This window comes from Stenella coeruleoalba (genome assembly GCF_951394435.1).
Source record: "Stenella coeruleoalba genome assembly, chromosome: 2".
NCBI classification, from domain to species: domain Eukaryota; kingdom Metazoa; phylum Chordata; class Mammalia; order Artiodactyla; family Delphinidae; genus Stenella; species Stenella coeruleoalba.
This window is the reverse complement of record NC_137147.1, coordinates 167,073,183-167,098,990: the sequence shown is the minus strand read 5'-3', so window position 1 is coordinate 167,098,990 and position 25,808 is coordinate 167,073,183. Positions and strand designations below refer to the sequence as shown.

General features: G+C 34.5%; 1 protein-coding gene across 13 annotated transcripts in view; it reads right to left on the bottom strand.

Moving 5' to 3' along the window:
* MALRD1 (MAM and LDL receptor class A domain containing 1) overlaps positions 1 to 25,808 on the bottom strand; it is a gene marked incomplete at its 5' end in the record, with an annotated part of 1,062,652 nt that overhangs the window by 570,719 nt on the left and 466,125 nt on the right. For all 13 annotated transcript variants that reach the window (XM_079915185.1, XM_079915179.1, XM_079915188.1 and 10 more), the window contains one exon: positions 23,082 to 23,373. In XM_079915185.1, coding sequence (XP_079771311.1) covers positions 23,082 to 23,373 — 292 coding nt within the window. The remainder of the gene's footprint in view (positions 1 to 23,081; positions 23,374 to 25,808) is intronic.

Below are 25,808 nucleotides of genomic sequence, written 5' to 3'. Positions count from 1 at the left end.
TTGTGTTAGTTTTTACTGTGCAGTGGAGTTTCCTGTGCTACACAGCAGGTTCTTATTAGTTATCTATTTTATACATATTAGTGGATATATATGTCAATCCCAATCTCCCAATTCATGCCACCACTACCTTCCTACTTCCCCCCCTTAGTATACACTGAAATTTTTATTTTATCTGAAATAGGTTATAGTATTAATATAAATTGAAATCTGAGCTGCATACACTGGCAAGATTATGCAATATAATTTCCAGTATATTAAAATGTTCTCTGTATTATAAGAAAATGGGTTTCTGCATCACTATTTTATTGTACCATGCATGCAGTCTAAGTCACTAAAGCATTGAAAGAAACAGTACTGTGTGTTTATAAATGCAGTCTAAGTCATTGAAAACATTTAAAAAGTAGCTAACGCATGCACATATTTAAGTAATCTTTCTTTGGGAAGGCAATAAAGATGCCAAAATTAAAGTCCCTTCACAAATAGCTTCTCAAACAACTTCCTGTACAAACAATAATTTATGCTAAGTGAGCAGTAAAGAACTGCAATTCATTCAGTTCAATTGCTTTTGCATTATCCAATGTGAGGGAGAAACAACCTAGTAAGAAATTGTTTTCAATTCATAAATGCGTGTTCTTGTATATTCAGTGCAAATCTAACCAACAGAAAATTCCGATTTTTCAGTTTCCATGCTGACCTATATTTTCACTCTAAAGTCTGGGTCAGAGGCACAAAACCGTGTGAAAACTGCCAAAGATTCTTGGCCAACTGACATTCATAATTTTTAGAAAAAAATTGTAAATAATGTCCAGCCTATAGATCCAAGGACAATTAATTCAAAGTGAGGAACAATACATATTAAAGTGTGAAGAAACTTAGAAGTCATTTCCTTAAAAAGTGTTACAGAGATGTTTTCCCTTACAGTTTACCTTGTCATTCATTTTTGGTGTGTGTTTAGAATATACTAAAATGCAAGAAGTAGATTTTCTGGAAAAAACTGAGATCAACTTCTGTCTTTCTTTTCTGTCTATTGAAACAACATAAATTTCAGCAATGGCTTATTTTTTTCCACAAAAGTGTAAATTCACCTTTTTAAAGAATTTTAATCTTTAAAAGTCTACTTGAGGATAAGCATTTGGCCAGGGGACTTTAATTCACAAGCATACTCCTTTTATCAACATCAATGGTCTTACTATAGATTATCTATGAAGACTATAATCACAATGAAAAATACATGGTTTGATGGTAATTCCAGTCTTGAGAAACCTAATGATTTTTTTAATAACTAGAACAGTCTTATCTATTCATCATACATAACCTCTCTTATCCTGATAAAATTTCCTTTAAATTACTTGTAATTTTTATTAAAATGATACATAAATCGAGTTTTAAAAGTTGAAGACTATTTCAAGTAACCCATGTCTCGTTCCACACTCACTATATTGCCTTACTTTGCATACATTCATTTTTAATTCTTTTCTATTTTGTTTGGTATTTTCTGATGTGTCTAAATAAGATATTTATAATGTTAATTCTTGATTTTTCAATTTTAGGCATAATCTATTGCTTCTGTCCTATGGGGAATAAAGATATAAGTCATGCTACTCCCTTCCCCAACACATATATTCTCTTTCCACATATATTCATGAATTGTTATAATTTTTTTGTTAAATTCATAATTATATTGTGCATATATGAATATATGTTCATATTATTATAACTATACAAATATTGTTCTTGACTTAATCACATATGTATATTTACATTTATAATAAAGTTCTTAAACAATTATTATTTTTTCCTGTACTTAACTATTTCCTATTTTTCTTTCACTTGAATATATAAATTAGATATAAAATTCCTCTAAACAGAGTCAAATCTATGAAGTAATTGTCCACTTGTATGTTTTCTGGAAGATATTGCTATTGCAATTTATGCCTCCTGACCCAATCTTAGTTGACTGCCTTGTGGACCTCCTGCATGCCCATATCTGTGGGAGTTCCCCTTGGCTTTCTTGTCAATCTATTTAGGAAATAATTACTGATCTCCTACTATGTGACAGGCAGTAAAAAAAAGAACAAAAAACAAAAACAAAACGGGGGCAATTTAAAATATGCTTTTAAAGCAATTTAAAAAATGCAACTTAAATTTCTGTGAGAGGAAATACAAAGTAAATCTATAAATATATATGATATATATGCTATGAAAGATGAAGTCACTATAAAAAAATTACCGAAAAAGGAAGTTACAAAGCAATGCTTTTCATTAATATAAATGCAAAGATACTCAAAAACGTTATCAGCTAAAATGTAGCAATATGTAGAGAGGATAATACATTCTAATCAAGTGGGTTTAATTCTAAGAATACAAGGTTTACTCAAGATTTGAAAATCAATTAAGGTAATATCTGCAGTTAGATAATAAAGGACAAATATTATGTGATTTTATTCTTCACAGATTCAAAAAGAACATTTGACAAAATTTAATACCCAATCATGATTAAATGTCTTAGAAGATTAGGAATAGGAGGAAATGTCTTTCAACTTTAGATAAAGCTGTACATTAAGAATGCACAGGTAACATCACACTTAATGGAAGAAAGAATGCTCCCTGCTAAAATCAGAAACAAGGCAAAATGTATCTGACCACCACTTATTCTAGATATTGTACTGGATATTCTAGCCAGCAAGAAAAATAAACAAAACCTTGAAGTTTGGAAAGAAAGAGTAACACTGTGTTTTATCACATGTTCCATGATTTGAAGTTATAAAAAACTTATGAAAAGGCTACTATTAGAATATGCCAATTCTGCAAAGATATAAATTTATCAAAAATTAATTATAGTTTTATAAATTAGCAATGAACCTCGTAAAATAAGATAAAATAAAACATTACCAATAACAATAGCACTAAAACATTTAAAAGTTAGAGGTATTTTTTGGAGAATTTTTGTAAGTGGACAAGATCGATACAATTAAACTACAAAGCATGGTTTAACAACCACGAGTCAATCAACATGATACACATTAATGTTATCACATTAACAAAACAAAGGATAGAAATCATATGATTATCTCAGTAGACACAGAAAAAACTTTTGACAAAATTCAACATTCATTTATGATAAAAACTCTGAGCAAAGTGGGTATAGAGGGAACATACATCAACACAATAAAGGCCATATATGACAAACCCACAATTAACCTCACACTCAGTAGTGAAAAGCAGAAAGCTTTCATCTAAAATCAGAAACAACACAAGGATGCCCACTCTTGACCACTTTTATTCAACATAGTATTGGAAGTTCTAGCCACAGCAATTAGGCAAGAAAAGAAAAAAAGGCATCCAAACTGGAAAGAAGTAAAACTGTCACTATTTACAGATGACATACCATACGTAGTAAACCCCAAACACTCCAGCAAAAAACTATTAGAACTAATAAATGAATTCAGTAAAGTTGTAGAATACAAAATTAATTAATATCCAGAAATTTGTTGCATTTCTATACATTAATAATGATATATCAAAAGAGATGGAAAAAAATCCCATTTATAATTGCATCAAAAAGAATAAAATACCTAGGAAAGATCTGTACTATGGAAACTATAACACAGTCAGGAAAGAAATTGAAGATGACACAAATAAATGGAAACATATACAGTGCTCATGGATTGGAAGTATCAATATTGTTAAAATGTCCATACTATCCAAAGCAATCTACAGATTCAGTGCAACCCCTATCAAAATACCAATGAGATTTTTCAAAGAAGTAGAAAAAATAAACCTAAAATTTGTATAGAACAACAAAAGACCCTGAATAATCAAAGCAATCTTGATAAAGTAAAACAAAGGTGGAGGTATCACAACACCAGACTTGAAACTATACTACAAAATTCTAGTAATCAAACCTGTGTGGTTCTAGCACAAAAACAGACACATAGATCAATGAATCAGGAGAGGGAGCCCAGAAATAAACCCATGCTCATATGATCAATTAATCTATACCAAAGGAAGCAAGAATATACAATGGTGAAAGGAGAGTCTCTTCAAAAAATGGTGATGGGAAAACTGGAGAGCTAAATGCAAAAGAATAACACTGTACCACTTCCTTACACTACATATAAAAATAAACTCAAAATGGATTAAAAACTTGAATGGAACACCTTAAATTGTAAAACTCATAGAAGAAAACATTGGCAGTAATCTCTTAGACCTTGGTCTTAGCAATGTTTTTGTCAGATCTGATTCCTTAGGCAAAGGAAAGAAAAGCAAAAATAAACAAATGGGACTACATCAAACTAAAAAGCTTTTGCATAGCAAAGGAAACCACCACCACCACCAACAACAACAAAATGCCACCTACTGAATAGGAGAGGATATCTGCAAATGATATACTGGATAAAGGGTTGATAGCCAAAACATATAAAGAACTCATACAACTCAGTATAAAAATCAAAAACAAAGAAACCAATTAAAAAATGGGCAGAGAAGCTGAATAGACATTTTTCCAAAGAAGCATGCTGATGGCCAACAGGCACATGAAAACATGCTCAATATCACTCATCATCAGGGAAATGCAGTTAGAAAATACAAGCTATCACTTCACACCAGTCAGAATGGCTATTATCAAAAAGGCAAGAAACAACAAGTGTTGGTGAGGATGTGAAGAAAACAGAAGACTTTTGCACAGTTGGTGAGAATGTAAACTGGTGCAGCCACTGTGTAAAACAGTATGGAGATCCCTAAAAATTTAAAAATAGAACTATCAAAGAATCCAGAAATTCCATTCCTGTGCATTTATATGAAGAAAACAAAAACACTAATTCAAAAAGATATATGTACCCCTTTATTTATTGCAGCACTACATGTACATGCAATAGCCAAAATATGGAAGCAACCTAACTGTCTATCAATAGATGAATGGATAAAGAAATTGTGAATAAGGGAATTCCCCGGCAGTCCAGTGGTTAGGACTCCACACTCTCACTGCTGAGGACCTGGGTTCAATCCCTGGTTGGGGATCTAAGATCCCACAAGCTGCATGATGTGGCCAAAAAATAAAATGAAGTGAAATGAAATGAAATGAAATGAAATAAAGTAAAATAATAAAGGTTCTTTTTTTAAAAAAGAGATTGTGAATATGACTCAGCCGTTAAAAAAAACAAAATGAAATGTTGCCATTTGTAGCAACATGGATGGACCTGGAGGGTATTAAGTAAAATAAGTAAGACAGAGAAAAACAAATACTGTATGATTTTACTTATATGTGGAATCTAAAAAACCAAAGGAAATGAACAAATAAAAACAGAAACAGAATCATAGAGAACAAATTGGTGGTTGCCAGAGGGGAGTAGGTTGGGACGAAGGGTGAAATAGGTGAAGGGGATTAAGACATATAAACTTCCAGCCATAAAATAAGTAAGTTATGGTGATGTAATGCACAGCATAGGGAATATAGTCAATAATAGTGTTAACAACTTTGCATAGTGACAGATGGTAACTAGACAATGTGGTAATCATTTAATAATGTATAAAAATATTGAATTACATTAGTTTCATTGTACACCTGAAACTAATATAATATTGTATGTTAATCATAATACAATTAAATAAGTAGTTGGAATAGAGTTACTTGTGCCAGTACTTTACTATTGGATTCCTATATAGAGTAGGTTTCAAAAATAATATTTTAAAATATTGTATGATTCCACCTACATCAGGTACCTAGAGCAGTCGAATTCTTAGAGATAGGAAGGAAAATGGTGGTTACCAGGGGCTGGGAGCACTGGTAAATGGGGAGGTATTGTTTTATGGTTATAGCATTTCAGTTTGGGATGATAAACAGTCCTGGAGATGGATGCAGCGATGATTACACAACGTGAATGGACTTAACGCCATACAACCATACACTTATAAATAGTTAAAATGGTAAGTTTTATGTTACATATTTTTTTACCACAATAAAAATTAAAACTAAAAAAATATCTAAAAGAAAACAATGGCCAAATTAAATCTGGATATCCAGTGCAACTACCTTTCAAACATTTATGTTGAAATTAAAACATTTAATCTAATTAGAATTTACTATCGAAAGATGGTCACCAAAGCATCTTCTTCTAGATATATTTCAAGGAGCAAGGAGATAATTTCAGAAGGAAAATCAGAGATCCAAATAGAAACAAATAAGGAAGAAAACTGGATCTAAAAATTTTACGCCTTTTTCCTTTACTAAAATCTTTTTAGGTAAGAAGATTTCAAAGAAAGAATATGTATATCTTGATACAAAATCTGATATCAGCAATTTGGGGCTTTTAAATGACATTTTGAATAGATAATTTTATTTTGATTATCTATCCATATGTCTGTTAGAGCAGACAATGTGCAATAATAAGATCAGATATCAGTTAAAATAATAGCACCAGATATTCTAATTCCCAATATTCTTTCCACAAAGTAATAGAAATAATTTAGGTAGAAAAAAATCCTAAATTGAATAAAGGACATGTTCTTGGAACAATGATATAGTTAAAAATTGAACTGCATATCCCTCCTCTACTACATTAGTAGAGTAGAGCCAATTGACATTTCAAATGAAGCTGAAATTTTCCAACATATTAAGTTCATTGGGACATAAAATGTATTTGATTTCACACGATCATATTTTTCTTCCAAGAGAAATGTAATCTATGTTGTTTCACTTACATTCAACCATTAAAATAGCTTATCATACAACCTTTCTTGGTTTTCATTTAACTAGAATGTACTTCGGGGGCTCAAACAGTAAAAACAGTTTAATTTTAGCTTGATAACCAAGATAATGCCAACAACATTGTAATTTCTAAATTTGCTTATAATATAAATATTTCAGTAAGGATCAAGTTTATGAGAAACACAAACACATATATTATTTAAGAGAATGCAAATGCAGTGTTTTGTTTTAGAGATCCTAAGAACCAAGTTGTAAATGTAAAGGAACATATCTAAGATACAAAAGCATGTTACTGAGAATTATGTAACAATATCACTATTACCAATCATTTAACAGGAAATGAGATAATCATTACAAGCTAGTATATCAGGTACTAAAATTTAAATCACTTCAGTAGTTATTCAACAAATACAGTGTAAGGCATTACCAGTTCAAAGTTCACAGGACACTGTCTTTAGATAATTCCATCCTTGACTTTCATTATGATCCTAACACTTTAACCAAAAAGAAGTGATTTCCAGGTCCCAGTCATTTCTTATTCTCTCATACAAACACTGGGTTTTCCTTCCTTCTCCCATGCTTTTTTTTCTTTCTGTTTCCCTTCCCAATCTTTTCCATCATGCCCTATGCTTCAATTTGTAAAGAAACTCACTATATTTTCAAGGCTGGTGATCCTCCAAACTACAGTCTACAGCCAAAGTTATCCTTTCTAAATGGAAGTCAGATCATGTCACTCCTTTTAAAATGTTGCATGGCTCTTCATTTCATTCAGAGTAAAAGCCAAAGTCCTTATAATAACCCACAAAACCTACCTCTCCATTGTGTCTCTGATCTCCTATTTCACCACTTCCACTCTGAATCCTCTCCAGCTACACGGGCCTCTTTTTATACATGTCAGGCATGCCCTGTCTTGGGGAGATTCGCCTTCCTATTCTTGGAATGCCCTTTGATAATCGATTGGCTAATACCCAAGCCTCCTTCAAGTCTTTGCTCAAATAACCTCATTACATTAAATTTTCATTGTCTGTTTTTATCTGTATTATTTACATGATCTGATTAGATTCAGAAGAAGTGAGGTTCTGTTACCATTAGAAGAAAGTTATTACTAGCACTCCACTCTACTCAGTTATCATTTAAATATTACCTGTAGTTACCTAGAAAGCAGTGTTCATTAAAAGCGAAACTGTACAAATCCAAGTGGTAGTTTCCGTACGACAATGTGCAACGCATAAGAAATTCAGGCATTACTGGAGTGAGCTAGCTACACTGGAGTTTATAGCCAGAGAGTTTATAAAAAGAAATTACTGGCTCAGAACTTTCAGTTCTTGGTTTAAGGCTTGGTCAGAGATTCAGGATGTTGCTGCGATGGCCCTAAAGGGATTTCTTTTTGCCTGTAGGCACGAGGTTGATGTAGGCAAAAATCAGACACAGAGTTTGACTTAACAGATTGCAGGATTATAACAGAGGGTTGAAATCAAAGCTGGCAAGCAAGGTTTTTTAAGTGACATTTGGCACACTGTCTGGGAAGAAGTTCTATCATTAGAATCAGAATGGCACGTTTAGAAAATTCATACAAACACAAGTGATCCAAACAATAAAATCAAACGTTTGGTACCAAATGCTGAGATCAGTCAGCATTTAAAAGCAGATAATACAAATCACTCTAAATATTTTAAACAGAAAGTGATTTCACAGAGAGACTTACATATCTAAAAAACTGTTGAAAGAGTTGGAGAAGCGATGTACAGTGAGTTCCCACAGGAATGACTCCCGTAATTGACTCCCCAAGAGACCAACTGCCCGATACAGAGATCACAGAACATTGTTCTTGGTGACAGGTGGAAAATTAGAGATCTTCTAAGAGTAACTAGGGACAAGCCAACATCCAAATAAACATCATAATTACATATCATGTAACAACTGAAAATAATAAGTTCCTTTATTAAGAAATACATTTTGGCTGCTGTTCCAAACCACAAGATGACAGTGACAAAGTGAGAGTTTTTTCCCCTCTCACTTACTAGGGTGAGCTGAACAACCATGGGCGGATGTCCTAGCTCTTTGGTGTTTGGGAGACCAAACTCCTTCTATTTGTTGGGTGCTAAAGAGGCAATTACTCAACCTCATGAACTAAGATCACAACCATATTCCAGCCTGTGGGGAGAAGAGATGGAAAATAGAGGGAATGTCTCTTCTTTTTAATTGTACAACCTATAGGGTGCATGTAGTATCTTCAGATTTCACTGGCTAAAATTTAGTCACATGGTCTATACCCACTGAAAGGGAAACTGAGAAATATAGGGTTTTTTTCCCGAATTAAAGATGGGTTGATAAGAGTATAAGGTCAACATATAAAAGGCAATTATATTTGCATATACCAGGAACAAAAACAAAGAGAAAATGAAATATTAAGAGACTAGTTTTGAAAATCATTTGCCTTTAGCATTTAAAATATTATATAATAATGCTCCTTCCATAAAAACTATAAAACATTACTGAGAAAAATTAAAGATTACCTAAATATATGTGTTTATCCTTACCACATACAAGGCTAATATTTTAAAAATCAATTGCTTTTCTATATTACAGCAGCAAAAAGAAAACAAAAATTTAAAGATACCACTTACAAAAATTATAATTTTCAAAAGCATAAAAAATATTAAATACCCTTACCATAAATTATAATACATTATTGAATATTTCAACCTACGGAAATAACATGTTTTTCCATTGATTGCAGCAGTGAAATGTTCAGCCATGTGCCTATCTAAATATAGGTATATCTTACATACTACAAGAAAAAAAAATGGGTATTTCAGACCAAACAGCAGACTACCACAGCTTCAGGCTTGGGTGATTCAATAAAAAATGACACCTTGTTTAGACAGCAGAACTTACTTTTATATAGTTAACTTGTATAATAATCCTACTGTAGTAAAGCTATATGAAAGAATAAACTTTAATAAAAATTCATTAGTTGCTTACCAAATAAAGAGAATTTAAAAACTGATATTATGCCAATATTAACTAATATGAATTATAATTAACAATATGCAACATTATTAACACTTTATTATTACGACTTTATACTAAAACATTCTAAGATTTGTAAATAAGACATAATGATGTCACTTATTTAACTTTTATTCAGCAGCTTCTCCCTCATAAGTAATGAGGGAGAGACTGCTGGACAAATATTTATAAAACAGCTTATCAAAATTAATTTTATTATTTTTTTCTTTTCTTTACTGAGGTATATTTGATGTAGAATATTACATAAATTTCAGGTGTACAACATAGCGATTCACAAGTTTTAAAGCTTATATTCTATTTATAGTAATTATAAGATATTGGCTATATTTTCTATGTTGTACAATATATCCTTGTAGCTTATTTATTTTAAAAATAGTAGTTTGTACCTCTTAATCCCCATCCCTATCTTGCCCCTTCCCCCTAACCTCTCCCCACTGATAACCACTAGTTTTTTCTCTATGTCTGTGAGTCTTTTTCTTTTTTGTTAGATTCACTAGTTTGTTTTATTTTTTAAATACACACACACACACGCACACACACACAGAGACATAACAAGATGAAATTTTGCCATTTACAATGGCATGGATGGACTTGGAGGGCATTATGCTAAGTGAAATGAGTCAGAGAAAGACAAATACTGTATGACATCACTTATATGTGGAATCTTAAGAATAAAAAATAAAACCATAACTAATTTTAAATACTCTAAAAATGTTGCCTAGCATTTTCAGGAATGTTCTTTATACAAGTTGTAGAGAACCTTATACAATATCTGTTCTATTATATCTGAAATTAGAAGAAGGACAATTTATAAAATATAGTTATCACTAGCAATAGAGAGATTTGGGACATAAGAAAGAGGAAGGCTGAGCAGGCACCTTGCTACCATAGTGAGGAAATTTTACTTCTCCTTGGAACAAATATATAAAAAAGCAGAAGGATTCCAGAAAAAAAAAATGTATTGTACTAAAGGAGAAAGGAGAGGCTATAGAGTTACCTAGGCTATTATTATTACATCCATGAACACAAGATGAGTATTTTTTCAACAGACGTAGGCAGCACAAAAGAAATACAGCTTTCAGACTTTATAAGTCCCAGTCCATTTCTGCCAATTCAAATCTGAACCCTCACAAGTCCAAGTGCTGTCCAAACGTATCTACCATCATGTCCCCTTGAAAACTTCAAGTATAGCTCCTTCCTACATACCGTTAGTAATGTATTTCTAAAATTCAGACGTTCTGTTTTGAAATGTTATATCCATAGCCAATTTCCCATTATTTAAGTGTGAAAATTATAATGTATGACACATCTACCCATCTAACCCCAACTAAGTTCTAAAAATGCAAATGAAACACAGAGGAACACCAATAAAGGTATTATGTTTATCCCTACATTTATAAGAGCCATAAATTCTTTCAAGCCAGTGATGTCTATCATTTTGATTAGCTGGTGTTTTGAGTCTTCCTTAGACTAACATTACATGTTTACATGAACAAACATAGTAGTGAATCCTTCAGTGAGCTATTATAAGAGCTCTTTAATTATTTTTTAAATCTACGTCTTCGAAGCCAGCTCTTTTGTGAGTAAATTCTTTGAAGGGAATAGGAGGGGCAGAGGAGGTCTGAACCTTTGCTTTAAGCAATGAATGGAACATGATGAAGGAAAACTAGCAAGTATACAGCATGCTTTTAAGAAATTTCAACTTATGCACACTTTAATTACATAATCTCTTCAGCAGGGAAGAGGACTTGCTGAAAAAAGGGAGATAACATTTACTAAACACTGACTGTATGCCAATGGTTGTTTAAAACATACTATACATGATCTCAGTTATCTTTCAAATCACTCAGAAATAGATTCCAATAGCCCCATTTTTATAGATAAGAAATATAGATAAGAAATAGGTAAGAGATAAGAGAGAGGTTAGTAGATCAGGTGACATTTCATGGGCAGTAAGCAGTACAAAAGTCCAAATTCATCTCTTTAAACCTCAAACACATGCACTTTGCACTAAACATTGTGTACAGCGTTCACTAAATTATAAAGCTGAGTACAATCAGCCAGATTTCCCTAACTCAGGACTCTGAGTTGCTATGTCAGCATTCTCATCAGTAGAATGGATAAATGAATAAATTACTGCCAAGTATTTCAGGGAAATCCTTGACCTCAAAGAGAAGCTAATCCATTCAGCCCCCCATTGCCTTACATACATTTTCTTAAACAAAAGTTGATTCCCATGTTATATCCCAAAATATAATTGCTGTATAACTCACATTTGGAAATTACCATGGGGATTTAAAATACACATGCACATGTCCCACACAAAGTAAGACTTCATCCCTGTCCTTATTATACTGAAACTTTTTATTAAATATCTGCCAATAACACAGAGAATATGATAGCGGCTGAATCTGCATATGGACATTTAGGAGAGGAATCTTGGTTATCTTTTTCTTATTAAAATTCTTTAAACAATTATTTTTATCCATCATCATTTAGCAATTAACAAAATTGCCATCAAAATACGCTCTTAAATATAACTTCTAGAGACTCAATAATAACTTAAAATTACTTTTGCTAAAAAAACTCTGGGTCTTATTTGACTGATTAGAATCACTGATTCCAGATTCAGTTCAATTGCATCTTCCTAAATATATATGTTTTGCCTCCTCTTGTCTTTTCTATTTTAACCTGTCCTTGACGATGTTGTTAGCCTACGTACATGAATATAGGTGAAAAGTGTGCATGAATTAAAGTCACTTCCAAAAGTTTAATGGATGTAGCCACTGCTTGTGGAATGTAACGCCATTTAGCCTTCTTTAATCTGTGAAAGTCCCAAGTTAAGTGTTTTTGCAGTAATGAGAAACTGAGAAACATTAAACATTTCAAAGATACACACACATCAGTCACGACAAATCAAAAATACTGAATTAGAGATGTTTTCAATAAATGATAAGATTGAGTGATTACAATGTAATATAAAATAATTATATGTTTGTGATCTCTGCAAGAAAGAAAATTTTGCTAACACAAATGGTAGAAATATATCCTTAATAAAATGCAAATAATGGAGGCTTACACTCAAATGCCTACTCCGTCTAAGGAATACTGGTAAAGATGCCCAAAGTATAGGATAATGTAAAATGATATGATTCTTATTGAATAAATGCCTACCGTATACCAGACATGAGACTAGGTAAATTATGTAGGTGATTGCCTCTTTTTATTTTTAAGAGTCTAAGAACCTAAGAAATAGGTCCTCTCTGCTTTATAGATGAGGAAATTGAGTCTCAGAGAAGTTGTACAACATATAGCTAGTAAGAAGAAAGTCTGAAATTAGTACCTAGTCCACTAGAATATGGTACCTGTGCTTTCCCATTTAGCCTAGGAGTATATTTTTTTGCTTCTATTCAAATAAGAATACAACTGCAATTCTTGAGAATTCACAAATTTTACCCTGACTAATGGAACCCCATTGTCAAGGACAGACATGAAAGTGCCCTACAGTATTCACTTCATCTCCTGTGCTGTCCACTGGGGTAGCCACTAGCCACGAGAGGCTACTGAACAATCAAAATGTGGCTAATCCAAATTGAGACGGGCTGCAGGTATAAAATACACACTGGATTTAAAGACTTAATATGAAAACAAGAATATAAAATAACTCATTATTATCTTACATTGTTTTTGTGTTAAAATGATAATATTTTGGGTATACTGAGTTAATGCAAATATATTCTAAAAATTAACTTCACTTTTTTTAAACATTACTACTAGCAAATGTGAAATTAGACATGTGGCTTACATTTGTGGCTTGTATTATACTTCTGCTAAACGTCGGTGTTATTCCTGAATTCTCTTGCACCAACTTTCATTAAGATCAATAAAAATCAGTTTGGCTTTTCCTTTTTATTTGTTCAGGATACCCCGCCAGGTATATTTAAATACATATATACTTATATACACAAGTGTATACATATATACACTTATATACATATATGTACACATACATACTGCCTTCCTTTAAAATGTCAAAGACTCCAAAAAGAGTCCTCTGAACTCACGATGCAGTCAGTTTTTCTGAATCATTTCACAGTTTGAGTCTGAAAATGCTTAGCTTTTCACTCCTACCAAGAGAAAGGCATATACTTTGAATTCCTGGAGGTACATAAAGGTACATCGAGTAGTTTTTAGGAATGTTAACTCCATAAGCATTTTTTTTATTTGCTGCATTTGCATGTAAGCGTCACAGCTGAGATAGCTATGAAAACATTAAATTATTTCACCTCAATTTTCAGAACGCTCCTGATAATATAAATAATGGCAATTGGTTTTTTCAGTTCATTGTTTTTTTTTTTTTTTTTTGGCTCAGATTCTTTCTACTGCAGCCATCCCTACCAGTTATCATACCTCCGATGAATGAATACTGTATCTCTTTTGGGCTCACTTTGTATTCTTTCATTCTTTTTTGTATGCTTGTTTTCTAAGACCATTCAGTATCCTTTCAGTGTATGTTCATTTTGAGGAAAAAAATTGATACTCAAGGTGGTCCCAGTGTAGTTCCCATTTCAAACCCAGTTTAGCTTTATAAAGGAAATTATCTGAGATACTTCTACACAAGGTCCTGCTTCAGTCAAACTACCCGCCCACATCCACCCCCAAGGTTTGCATGACACAATCTCTGCTCTGCCTTGTGCCTTAGGGCCTGCCCACAGTGCTCTCCCCACCTCATTCATTATATGGTCCGACTGTGCTCACGCTTGGTCTCCCTGTGCCGCAAAGGGTTTCCCTTCTATGAGCTCCAAGTGTGTTTTCAAACTCCTGCCCATCCTGTGCAGAAGTCTCAAATTAGCTCCCTCCACTGGATGTTTTATCTTCTTTACATCCTCATAAAGTTTTATATATTTTTCCTGGCACTTTATTATATCCAACCTAATATTAGAGTTATTTGAGATGTTTTTCCCATTCTCCATTACCATGTTGAGATATTCTTAAGAGCAGAGATTCTCCTATTTTCTATTCATCAAAATTTTTAATAAACACCTAAAATAGCAAAAGGATATACAAATTACTCTAGCAATATATGCCCTTAATTTTATAATTAATATATAATTTATACCACTTTGTATATATTTTTAAATTTTCCTTTTGGAAGCTTTTTTTGTTTAAGAAACTTTATTCCAGATTTCACAGATTTAAAAATTTTAAATTCCCAATGAGACTGGTTTGTTCCTCTGACATCCCACTTAGTAGCTGTTCGCTAAAGTTTAATGTGGTTCAACATAAAACTTTTGCTCCCTCACTACTTGGATGCTATGAGATTACTTTTTATTACGATCAAAAATTTCTTATTTAAAAGGCCAGACCTGTACAAGAGCTAGCATAGCTGCCAACAAACCTCCTACACAGAATGAAAGGTGAAGGTTTTCTCAAGAAAATAGATTAGGGGTGGAGTCAAGTTGGCATACTAGGAGGATGCGGAATTCGCATCTCCTCACAACTAGGGCACCTACCAGGCACCAGTGGGGGACCACGGACACCTAAGGGGACAGGAGGAAGCCCCAGTGACCAGGTAGGATGTGGGGTATGGGGGGAGTGAAGGGGGAGGAGAAGTGGAGGCAGGTGCCCCTGAGGGGTGGCTGGGGGGGAGGAAGGGATCCCATGCCCAAAGGGGGAAATTGGGGAACCGCTGGGAGAGCAGAGGATCAAAAGAGAGCGTGGCCAGGATTCCCCTGCCCACTTGGGCCCCCAGGAACCTGCTGAGATCCCGGGCCTGATCCTCTGCCCACTGAGGCCCCCTCCAGCCACGCAGGTCCTGAGGGAGTGGGAGGGAGGGAAGCGGGGAGTAAAAGTAAAGGCCGGACCTCTGGGATCAGCACGCTTGAGGGGCAGCAAGGGAGGGTAGGAGTTCCTACACCCAGCGGAACCCACCCACGGTTAGGGGTAGAAGGGTGACAGGGAGACCCTGGTGGAGACGGTGGGGGAGGGGCACAAAGGAACAGGAGGGAACGCGGCCAGTGCTTTCCTTGTCCACTTAGGCACCGGGGAGCCTGTGGGTTCCTGGGCCTAAACCTCTGCCCTCGGAGCCTCCCTCCTGCCACGTAGAGTCCAAGCCCTGACCCTACACCCCCACCTAGGGCCCCACCTCTACACTTGGAGATCCCCTCCAATGCACTGGGCCTAAACCCCACCCACATACCCTCACCCAGCGCCTTATCTCCAAACTCCAGAACTCCACACTCCAGAGGTACTCCTTTCGACATGCTGCCTCTCCCCTTCTGTACAGGTACTAAGCAGAGGACCCGCCACATACTTGAACATCGCTCCCCCACCTGCCTAGGTCCCGCCCCACCCTAAACCATGCCCCTGCCTAAGTTCCAGCCCCACTTAAACTCCGCCCCCACAGCCAAGGGTTTTTTTTTTTTTCCCCCTCTTTTAGACTGGGGTTCTGTTTTACCTTGTAGATTCATTCTTATTGATTCTTTTATATTTTTATTTTTCCTAATAAATCTTTTATTTTTCTATTTTATTTTATTCTTTATACTTCGTTATTGTCTGTCCTTTTGGCTTATTCCCCACCCCCTTTTTTGAAATTTTAAAAAATTTTTTATATTTTCTGTTGTGGATTTATTGTACCTTGTTGCAGTTATTTCCATTACAGTGATATTTTTCCTAATATATTTTTTATCTTTCTAATTTTATTTTATTTTTTATTCTTTGATATTGTACTGCTCCTTTTTTTCTTTCCTCCTTCATTTTTTTTTTTTAACTGTGCCACAAAGCTTGCAGGATTTTGGTTCCCAGGCCAGAGGTTGGACCGGAACGCCTATGGTGGGAGCTGTGAGTCCAAAATGCTGGACTAAAAGAGAACCTCAGACCCAAGGGAATATTAATCAGAGTGAGGCCTCCTGGAGGTCCTCATCTCAGCACCAAGAACAGGCTCTATCCAACTGCCTGCAAACTCCAGTGCTGGACGTCTCAGGCCAAACAACAAGTAAGAGAGGAATACAGCATCACCCAGCAAAGAAAAAAAAAAAAAAAAGACAAAATAATATGTTACAGAAGAAGGAGCAAGGTAAAAATCTACAAAACCAAATAAATGAAGAAGAAATAGGCAACCTACCTGAAAAAGAATTGAGAGTAATGATAGTAAAGATGATCCAAAATTGCAGAAATAGAATGGAGAAAATAAAAGAAACATTTAAAAAAGATCTAGAAGAACTAAAGAACAAACAGTGATGAACAACACAGCTGCTGAAATTAAAAATATTCTAGAAGAAATCAATAGCAGAATAAATGAGGAAGAAGAACAGATAAGTGACCTGGAAGATAAAATAGTGGAAATAACTACCACAGAGCACAATAAAGAAAAAAGAATGAAAAGAATTGAGGACAGTCTCAGAGACATATGGGACAACATTAAATGAACCAATATTCAAATTATATGGGTCCAGAAGGAGAAGAGAAAAAGAAAGGGTATGAGAAAATATTTGAAGAGATTATAGTTGAAAACTTCCCTAACATGGGAAGAAAGGAAATAGTGAATCAAGTCCAGGAAGCACAGAGAGTCCCATATAGGATAAATCCAAAGAGAAACATGCCAAGACAGATATTAATCAAACTATCAAAAATTAAACACAAAGAAAAAATACTAAAGGCAGCAAGGGAAAAGCAACAAATAACATACAAGGGAATCCCCATAAGATTAACAACTGAACTTTCAGCAGAAACTCTGCAAGACAGAAGGGAGTGGCAGGACATATTTAAAGTGATGAAAGGGAAAAACCTACAACCAAGGTTACTCTACCCAACAAGGATCTCATTCAGATTCGATGGAGAAATTAAAACCTTTACAGACAAGCAAAAGTTAAGATAATTCAGCACCACCAAACCACCTTTATAACAAATGCTAAAGGAACTTCTCTAGGCAGGAAACACAAGGGAAGGAAAAGACCTACAAAAACAAACCCAAAACAATTAAGAAAATGGTAATAGAACATAGATATTGATAATTACCTTAAATGTAAATGGATTAAATGCTCCAACCAAAAGACACAGACTGACTGAATGGATACAAAAGCAAACCCATATATGTGCTGTCTGCAAGAGATGCACTTCAGACCTAGGGACACAAAAAGACTGAAAGTGAAGGGATGGAAAAAGATTATCCATGCAAATGGAAATCAAAAGAAAGCTGGAGTAGCAATTCTCATATCAGACAAAATAGACTTTACAAGAGACAAAGAAGGACACTACATAATGATCAAGGGATCAATCCAAGAAGATGATATAACAACTGTAAATATTTATGCACCCAACATAGGGGCACCTCAATACATAAGACAAATGCTAACAGCCATAAAAGAGGAAATTGACAGTAACACAGATATAGTAGGGGACTTTAACATCCCACTTTCACCAATGGACAGGTCATCCAAAATGAAAATAAATAAGGAAACACAAGCTTTAAATGACACATTAAACAAGATGGACTTAATTGATATTTATAGGACATTCCATCCAAAAAACAACAGAATACACATTCTTCTCAAGTGCTCATGGAACATTCTCCAGGATAGATCATATCTTGGGTCACAAATCAAACCTTGGTAAATTTAAGAAAATTGGAATCATATCAAGTATCTTTTCTGACCACAATGCTATGAGACTAGATATCAATTACAGGATAAAATCTGGAAAAATACAAGCACAGGGAGGCTAAACAATACACTACTAAATAACCAAAAGATCACTGAAGAAATCAATGAGGAAATCAAAAAATACCTAGAGACAAAAGACAATGAAAACACAATGGTCTAAAACCTATGGGATGCAGCAAAAGCAGTTCTAAGAGGGAAGTTTAATTCAATACAATCCTACCTCAAGTAAAAAACATCTCAAAAAACCAACATAACCTTAAACCTACAGCAATTAGAGGAAGAAGAACAAAAAACCACAAAGTTAGCAGAAGGAAAGAAACCATAAAGGTCAGATCAGAAATAAATGAAAAAGAAATGAAGCAAATGACAGCAAAGATCATTAAAACTAAACGCTGGTTTTTTGAGATGATAAACAAAATTGATAAAACATTAGCCAGACTCATCAAGACAAAAAGGGAGAAGACTCAAATCAACAGAATTAGAAATGAAAAAGAAGAAGTAACAATTGACACGGCAGAAATACAAAGGATCATGAGAGATTACTACAAGCAACTATATGCCAATAAAATGGACAACCTGGAAGAAATGGACAAACCCTTAGAAATGCACAACCTTCCGATATGGAAACAGGAAGAAATAGAAAATATGAACAGACCAATCACAAGCACTGAAATTGAAACTGTAATTAAAAATCTTCCAACAAACAAAAGCCCTGGACCAGATGGCTTCACATGCAAATTCTATCAAACACTTAGAGAAGAGCTAACACCTCTCCTTCTCAAACTCTTCCAATATATAGCAGAGGGAGGAACACACCCAAACTCATTCTATAAGGCAACCATCACTCTGATACCAAAACCAGACTAAGATGTCACAATGAAAGAAAACTACAGGCCAATATCACTGAAGAACATAGATGCAAAAATCCTCAACAAAATACTAGCAAGCAGAATCCAACAGCACATTAAAAGGATCATACACCATGATCAAGTGGGCTGATCCCAGGAATGCAAGGATTCTTCAATATACTCAAATCAATGAATGCGATATACTATATTAACAAATAGAAGGCTAAAAACCATATGATAATCTCAATAGATGCAGAAAAAGCTTTCGACAAAGATCAACACCCGTTTATGATAAAAAGTTTCTAGAAGGTAGGCATAGAGGGAACTTACCTCAACATAATAAAGGCCATATATGACAAACCCACAGCCAACATCATTCGCAATGGTGAAAAACCGAAGTCATTTCCTCTAAGATCAGAAACAAGACAAGATTGCCCGCTCTCAACACTATTATTCAACATAGTTTTGCAAGTTTTAGCAACAACAATCAGAAGAGAAAAAGAAATAAAAGGAATCCAAATTGGAAAAGAAGTTATACTGTCAGTGTTTGCAGATGATATGATACTATACATAGAGAATCCTAAAGACACCACCAGAAAACTACTAGAGCTAATCAATGAATTTGGTAGAGTAGCAAGATACAAAATTAATGCACAGAAATCTCTTGCATTCCTATACACTAATGATGAAAAATCTGAAACAGAAATTAAGTAAATGCTCCCATTTACCACTGCAACAAAAAGAGTAAAATACCTAGGAGTAAACCTACTTAAGGAGAAAAAAGACCTGTATGTATACAGAAAACTATAAGACACTGATGAAAGAAATTAAAGATGATACAAACAGATGGAGAGATATACCATGTTCTTGGATTGGCAGAATCAACACTATGAAAATGACTATACTACCCAAAGCAATCTACAGATTCAGCACAATCGCTATCAAACTACCAATGGCATTTTTCACAGAAATAGAACAAAATCTTTCACAATTTGTATGGAAACACAAAAGACCCCTAATAGCCAAAGCAATCTTGAAAAAGAAAAATGGAGCTGGAGGTATCAGCCTCCTTGACTTCAAGCTCTACTACAAAGCTACAGTAATCAAGACAGTATGGTACTGGCACAAAAACAGAAATATAGATCAGTGGAATAGGATAGAAAGCCCAGAGATAAACCCATGCACATATGGTCACCTTATCTTTGATAAAGGAGGCAAGAGTATATACAATGGAGAAAAGAAAGCCTCTTCAATAAGTGGTACTGGGAAAACTGGACAGCTACATGTAAAAGAATGAAATTAGAACACTTCCTAACACCATACACAAAAATAAACTCAAAATGGATTAAAGACCTAAATGTAAGGCCATACACTATCAAACTCTTAGAGGAAAACATAAGCAGAACACTCCATGACATAAATCACTGCAAGATCCTTTTCGACCCACATCCTAGAGAAATAGAAATAAATACAAAAATAAACAAATGGGACCTAATGAAACTTAAAAGCTTTTGCACAGCAAAGGAAACCATAAACAAGATGAAAAGACAACCCTCAGAATGGGAGAAAATATTGGAAAATGAAGCAACTGACGAAGGATTAATCTCCAAAATTCACAAGGAGCTCATGTAGCTCAATATCAAAAAACAAACAACCCAATCCAAAAATGGGCAGAACACCTAAAGAGACATTTCTCCAAAGAAGATATACAGACTGCCAACAAATACATGAAAGAATGCTCAACATCATTAATCATTAGAGAAATGCAAATCAATACTACAACAAGGTATCACCTCACACCAGTGAGAATGGCCATCATCAAAATATCTACAAACAGTAAAGGCAGGAGAGGGTGTGGAGAGAAGGGAACCCTCTTGCACTGTTGGTGGGAATGTAAATTGATACAGCCACTACAGAGAACAGTAAGGAAATTCCTTAAAAACTAAAAATAGAGCTACCATATGACCCAGCCATCCCACTACTGGGCATATACCCTGAGAAAACCATAATTCAAAAAGTGTCATGTACCACAATGTTCATTGCAGCTCTATTTACAATAGCCAGGACATGGAAGCAACCTAGGTGTCCATCGACAGATGAATGGATAAAGAAGATGTGGCACATATATACAATGGAATATTACTCAGCCATAAAAAGAAATTAAATTGAGTTATTTGTAGCGATGCGGATGGACCTAGAGTCTGTCATACAGAGTGAAGTAACTCAGAAAGAGAAAAACAAATACTGTATGCTAACACATATATATGGAGTTTTAAAAAATGGTTCTGATGAACCCAGGGGCAGTTCTGGAATAAAGACAGAGATACGGAGACTGGACTTGAGGACACGGGGTGGGGGAAGGTAAGCTGGTACGAAGTGAAAGAGCAACACTGACCTTTATACATTACCAAATGTAAAATAGATAACTAGTGGGAAGCAGCTGCATAGCACAGGGAGATCAGTTCAGTGCTTTGTGACCACCTAGAGGGGTGGGATAAGGAGGGTGGGAGGGAGACTCAAAAGGGAGGGGATATGGGGATATATGTTTGCATATAACTGATTCACTTTGTTATACAGCAGAAACTAACACAACATTGTACAGCAATTATACTCCAATAAAGATGTTAAAAAATAAAAAGAAAGTAGATTAGTCTGAGGTATCTGAAATTCTTTTACATTAAATTCACATAAGTATACTTACCCCTCAACAGAGTCTTGAAATGTTTCTTTTCCTCTGTACTATTTCATATAGTGCTGGAAACATCAGGCAAGGAGCCTGGCTTAACTATGTGTCAATGGGAAAATATTTATCTAGAAACCTACTCTTAACCAAATTAAAACACTCCCTTTAAAATGTATGAGGAAGTTATGGCAGAAATGGCAGTGTTCCCCATTCCACCCACCATGTTAAAAATCAGTACAAACAAATTAGGTCATTCTTCTTAAAGCACTTCTGTTTTTGTTAGTTACAAGATATAATTTATATACAAAATGAATGGCACTTTTATTTTCTACTCCAAACTCATGGTTTAAATATTAATATATGCCATATTATCAACAGATAAAATTTGTTTTTTGCCACACCATGCAGCATGTGGGAGCTTAGTTCCCAGGTGAGGGATCGAACCCATGGCCCCTACATTGAGAGTGCAGAGTCTTAACCACTGGACCTCCAGGGAAGTCCCCAAATTTGTTGTTTTGTCATTGTAACACTATATACTGCATTTTCATCTCATCCTCTAATATTTTATATGAATTAATGCTACTTGCTATTTCCACTTCTTACAATATTGTCACTGTATGTATAATATTGGACATCTACCAATAATCTAATTATTTAGACAAATTACCCCTAAATTTTTAGGTGAATGGATGGACATATTCAATCATCTAAACTATTTAAATATATAAACTCAACATTCAAATGAATAAAGTATTGGTCTAAAAAGAATAAAGTAAATAACATAATCACAGTAATATCTAATTAAAATTGAGTAAGTCTGTTCCTGATGTTCTTATATTGTATTAAGAGTGAATCAATATTTACTAAGGACTGAATTATGAATCAGACTGAAAACAAAGGAGTCTTAGTTTATTGATCTAAGAAGAAATTGACTAAACTAGGAACTGGGGAACTGGTAAATATACCAAAGCTTGGAGAAATGTTGGAAGACAAGTTTATGAGTAAAGCCTTGAAAGATAACATTTTAGGTTCAAAAAGATTTTTCTTTATGAAAACAATGATTTACTAGGTGTTTATGTCACTTCTTTTCCATTTCCTTCCTTCCCACCTACCACTCTGTAAAAGCACCACAGAAACAAATTGAAATGTACCTGCTGGAAGAGGCACTTTGAGTTCTTCTTTCATGGAGTGATGGAATGATAGACAGTTCTTTGTAAGCACAATGTCATCCAGTGCAATATCTCCGTGGTGGCCTTTCCCAACTCTGCCTTCAAATTTGAGTTGGAAGTCCTCATCACCAGACAGGGATAATTCTTCCCGCTGCCAGAAATTGCCCTGTTCTACGGTGAGGTTAAGTAGGACCTTCGTTTGGTTTGAGACTGACACCTGGATCAAAGTGAGCGCTCCAATGCCATGTCCGTACATGTGATAATGAAAAATTATCTGTAACCAAGAATCAGAATATTATATATAATTAGTACAATTAATTTCACCTTATTTTCAATTATATCATATTGTCCTCTCCTTTCTTGACAGATTCCTGAAGGAAAATTAGATCTGTATGTTCTACTGCTCTGTGAGTACTCTACCAATGAATGAAGTTAGGCCAGCCTTAAATCATATGTTGCAAAACATGGAAAATAGTACAATAAGGATCAAATAGAAACTTAGTTGAAAAATGAGCAGAGTTCACTTCCTTTCTGTGACTTATAAAAGTAGGATTCCTCCACAAACTCTTAAGATCCACTGTCAAAGGAATAAAAATATCATTAAAAAGTGATGTATTATATAGAAAGACTTTTCATGATTAAGAAATATCAGGTACTAAAGAAAATCATTTCTAATCTCATGAAACTTAAATCATTTTCTTCAAAATAGCAGAGTACTTTATTGCTTATTCTACCACATCCTTGCACTTGAAACACATTTTCAGTTCTACAAGATCCTCAGGGTTGTACTATACATAGCAAAACCACCAGAATAGCGATTTCTAAATTTTACTTGAAACGCTTTAGAAGAGCAGACTTGAGAGTTGTACCCCCAAGTAAAAATTAATGTAAGTATTTCCAGGGATTAACATTTCAATGTTTCAAAGATGTAGTTTACCAGATTTTTAGTGATTGTTACACAGATGGAGAAAGTCAGGGGACATTCTAGGAGGAAGAAGAATACGAGTTAGGAACAACAGGGACTGAGAGTGTTTTTAAGCTTTTGTCTTGTCTTTTTTATGAATGAGGGAAAAGAGTAATGGTGGGTGATCTTCACACAGGAAAATCACATTTTGGAAAGACTAGCACTCATGGATATTATATTCTAGAGAAAGAAAAATGAATGTGTTTAAAGGGTAAAGAATGTGATTAGACAATATATGCAATGCATACTTCAAAGAGCACCAAGAAGAGCTAAGCCATGTAAATAACTCTATGCAAATTTCCTAGCTGATGAATAATACCTGAATTTCAGGTATTATTCTATGATCCAAAAATGTTTCTTCTATTGATTAATCCATTACTGTTGGAAAACATGAGCTCTATGACCACTTTGGCTTGTTTGGGGAGGACTGGTCAAACCTGAGTGTCACAAAGTGAGAAACACAAAGAGTCTGAGGTCAGCCACTTGAGCTGCATCAATAGGCAAGAGAGGAAACTACCCAACAGGCATAGCACGTCTGTCTGGAGCCCTTGCAGTCATAGGTGTGGTCTTCCCAGTATTCTCCCTTGTTTTGTCTTCTTATTTGCACAGAAAGCATAAGCCATATGTTTTATGTCAGAGTAAATACTTCCTTATCTTCTTGAGGCCATTTTCTGAATGATGCCATTGGGTCAACATGCAAACAAGCATCTAAATACTCCATTTCTACAGAGAACACTTGATGACAATGTAACCTAATCACAGGGCAACATGAGTGAATGAAAATCTCTTAAGTATTAAATTCTTCTAAGGAGGCATTTTCACCGGAAATTTCAGTTACTCAGAGTTTTGATCTCTACCCTCATCAATCTATGTCTGCATCCCTTCATACCTCTCAACCATCCCTCAAAAGGAAGAAAAATCTCCAATTCGATTTTTTCTCCCTGAAGTTTTCCACAAGGTCAAGTGACAGAAAGGATTTTCATGAAATTATGGAAGGGCACACTGCTTACCTGATAAACAAATGTTTATATATGAGAGACCCAATCATTCCCAGCATGACCTTTCCTTACTTCTTTGTATTCAATCTATATCATAAATATTCATAAAATGAACCATTCATCATTAATTTTTTGACATTTCTCCTAGGCATACTTCATTATTCTCACACAGGTGTTTAAAACAGTGGGAACTATAGTGCTGGGACCAGGGAAAAATAGAGATGAATGAGATCCTTAGTAACTACAGTATGAAAAAAAAAATCTTTTGAACATTCTTAGAGGAAGTCTGAAAAGAAAAGCTAGGGAGTCTGTTTTTGATGTCTTTCAAATTACTCAATATTTTCTTGAAAATAAACCCCAGCATACCAGATTTTATATATGTGGAGTCTATATCTATAAATCTATATACCCATATTCTGAAATTTGTAAATTAGTTCTAGTCTTAAAAGCTGATTAAAAATTAAACATGAAATATATACAATTTCAGTTTGACTTTTTTGCTTTTCTAAAACTCAGTGTTTGCCAAACTGATTAAATAAAGTTTAATATAATTGTGTATGATTCATTACATCCATTCTGGACTGCTGAGTTACGTCTTTAAAACTCTGAGAGTGTCACTTTCTTGCAGAAAATCTATGAAATTTGCCTGAAGAGAGAAGAGATATGTGATTATTCCCTGAGAATTAAACTATGAAATCAATTTAAGATGACACAGGAAAGCTCCTAACACAAACTAAAGGTTTAACA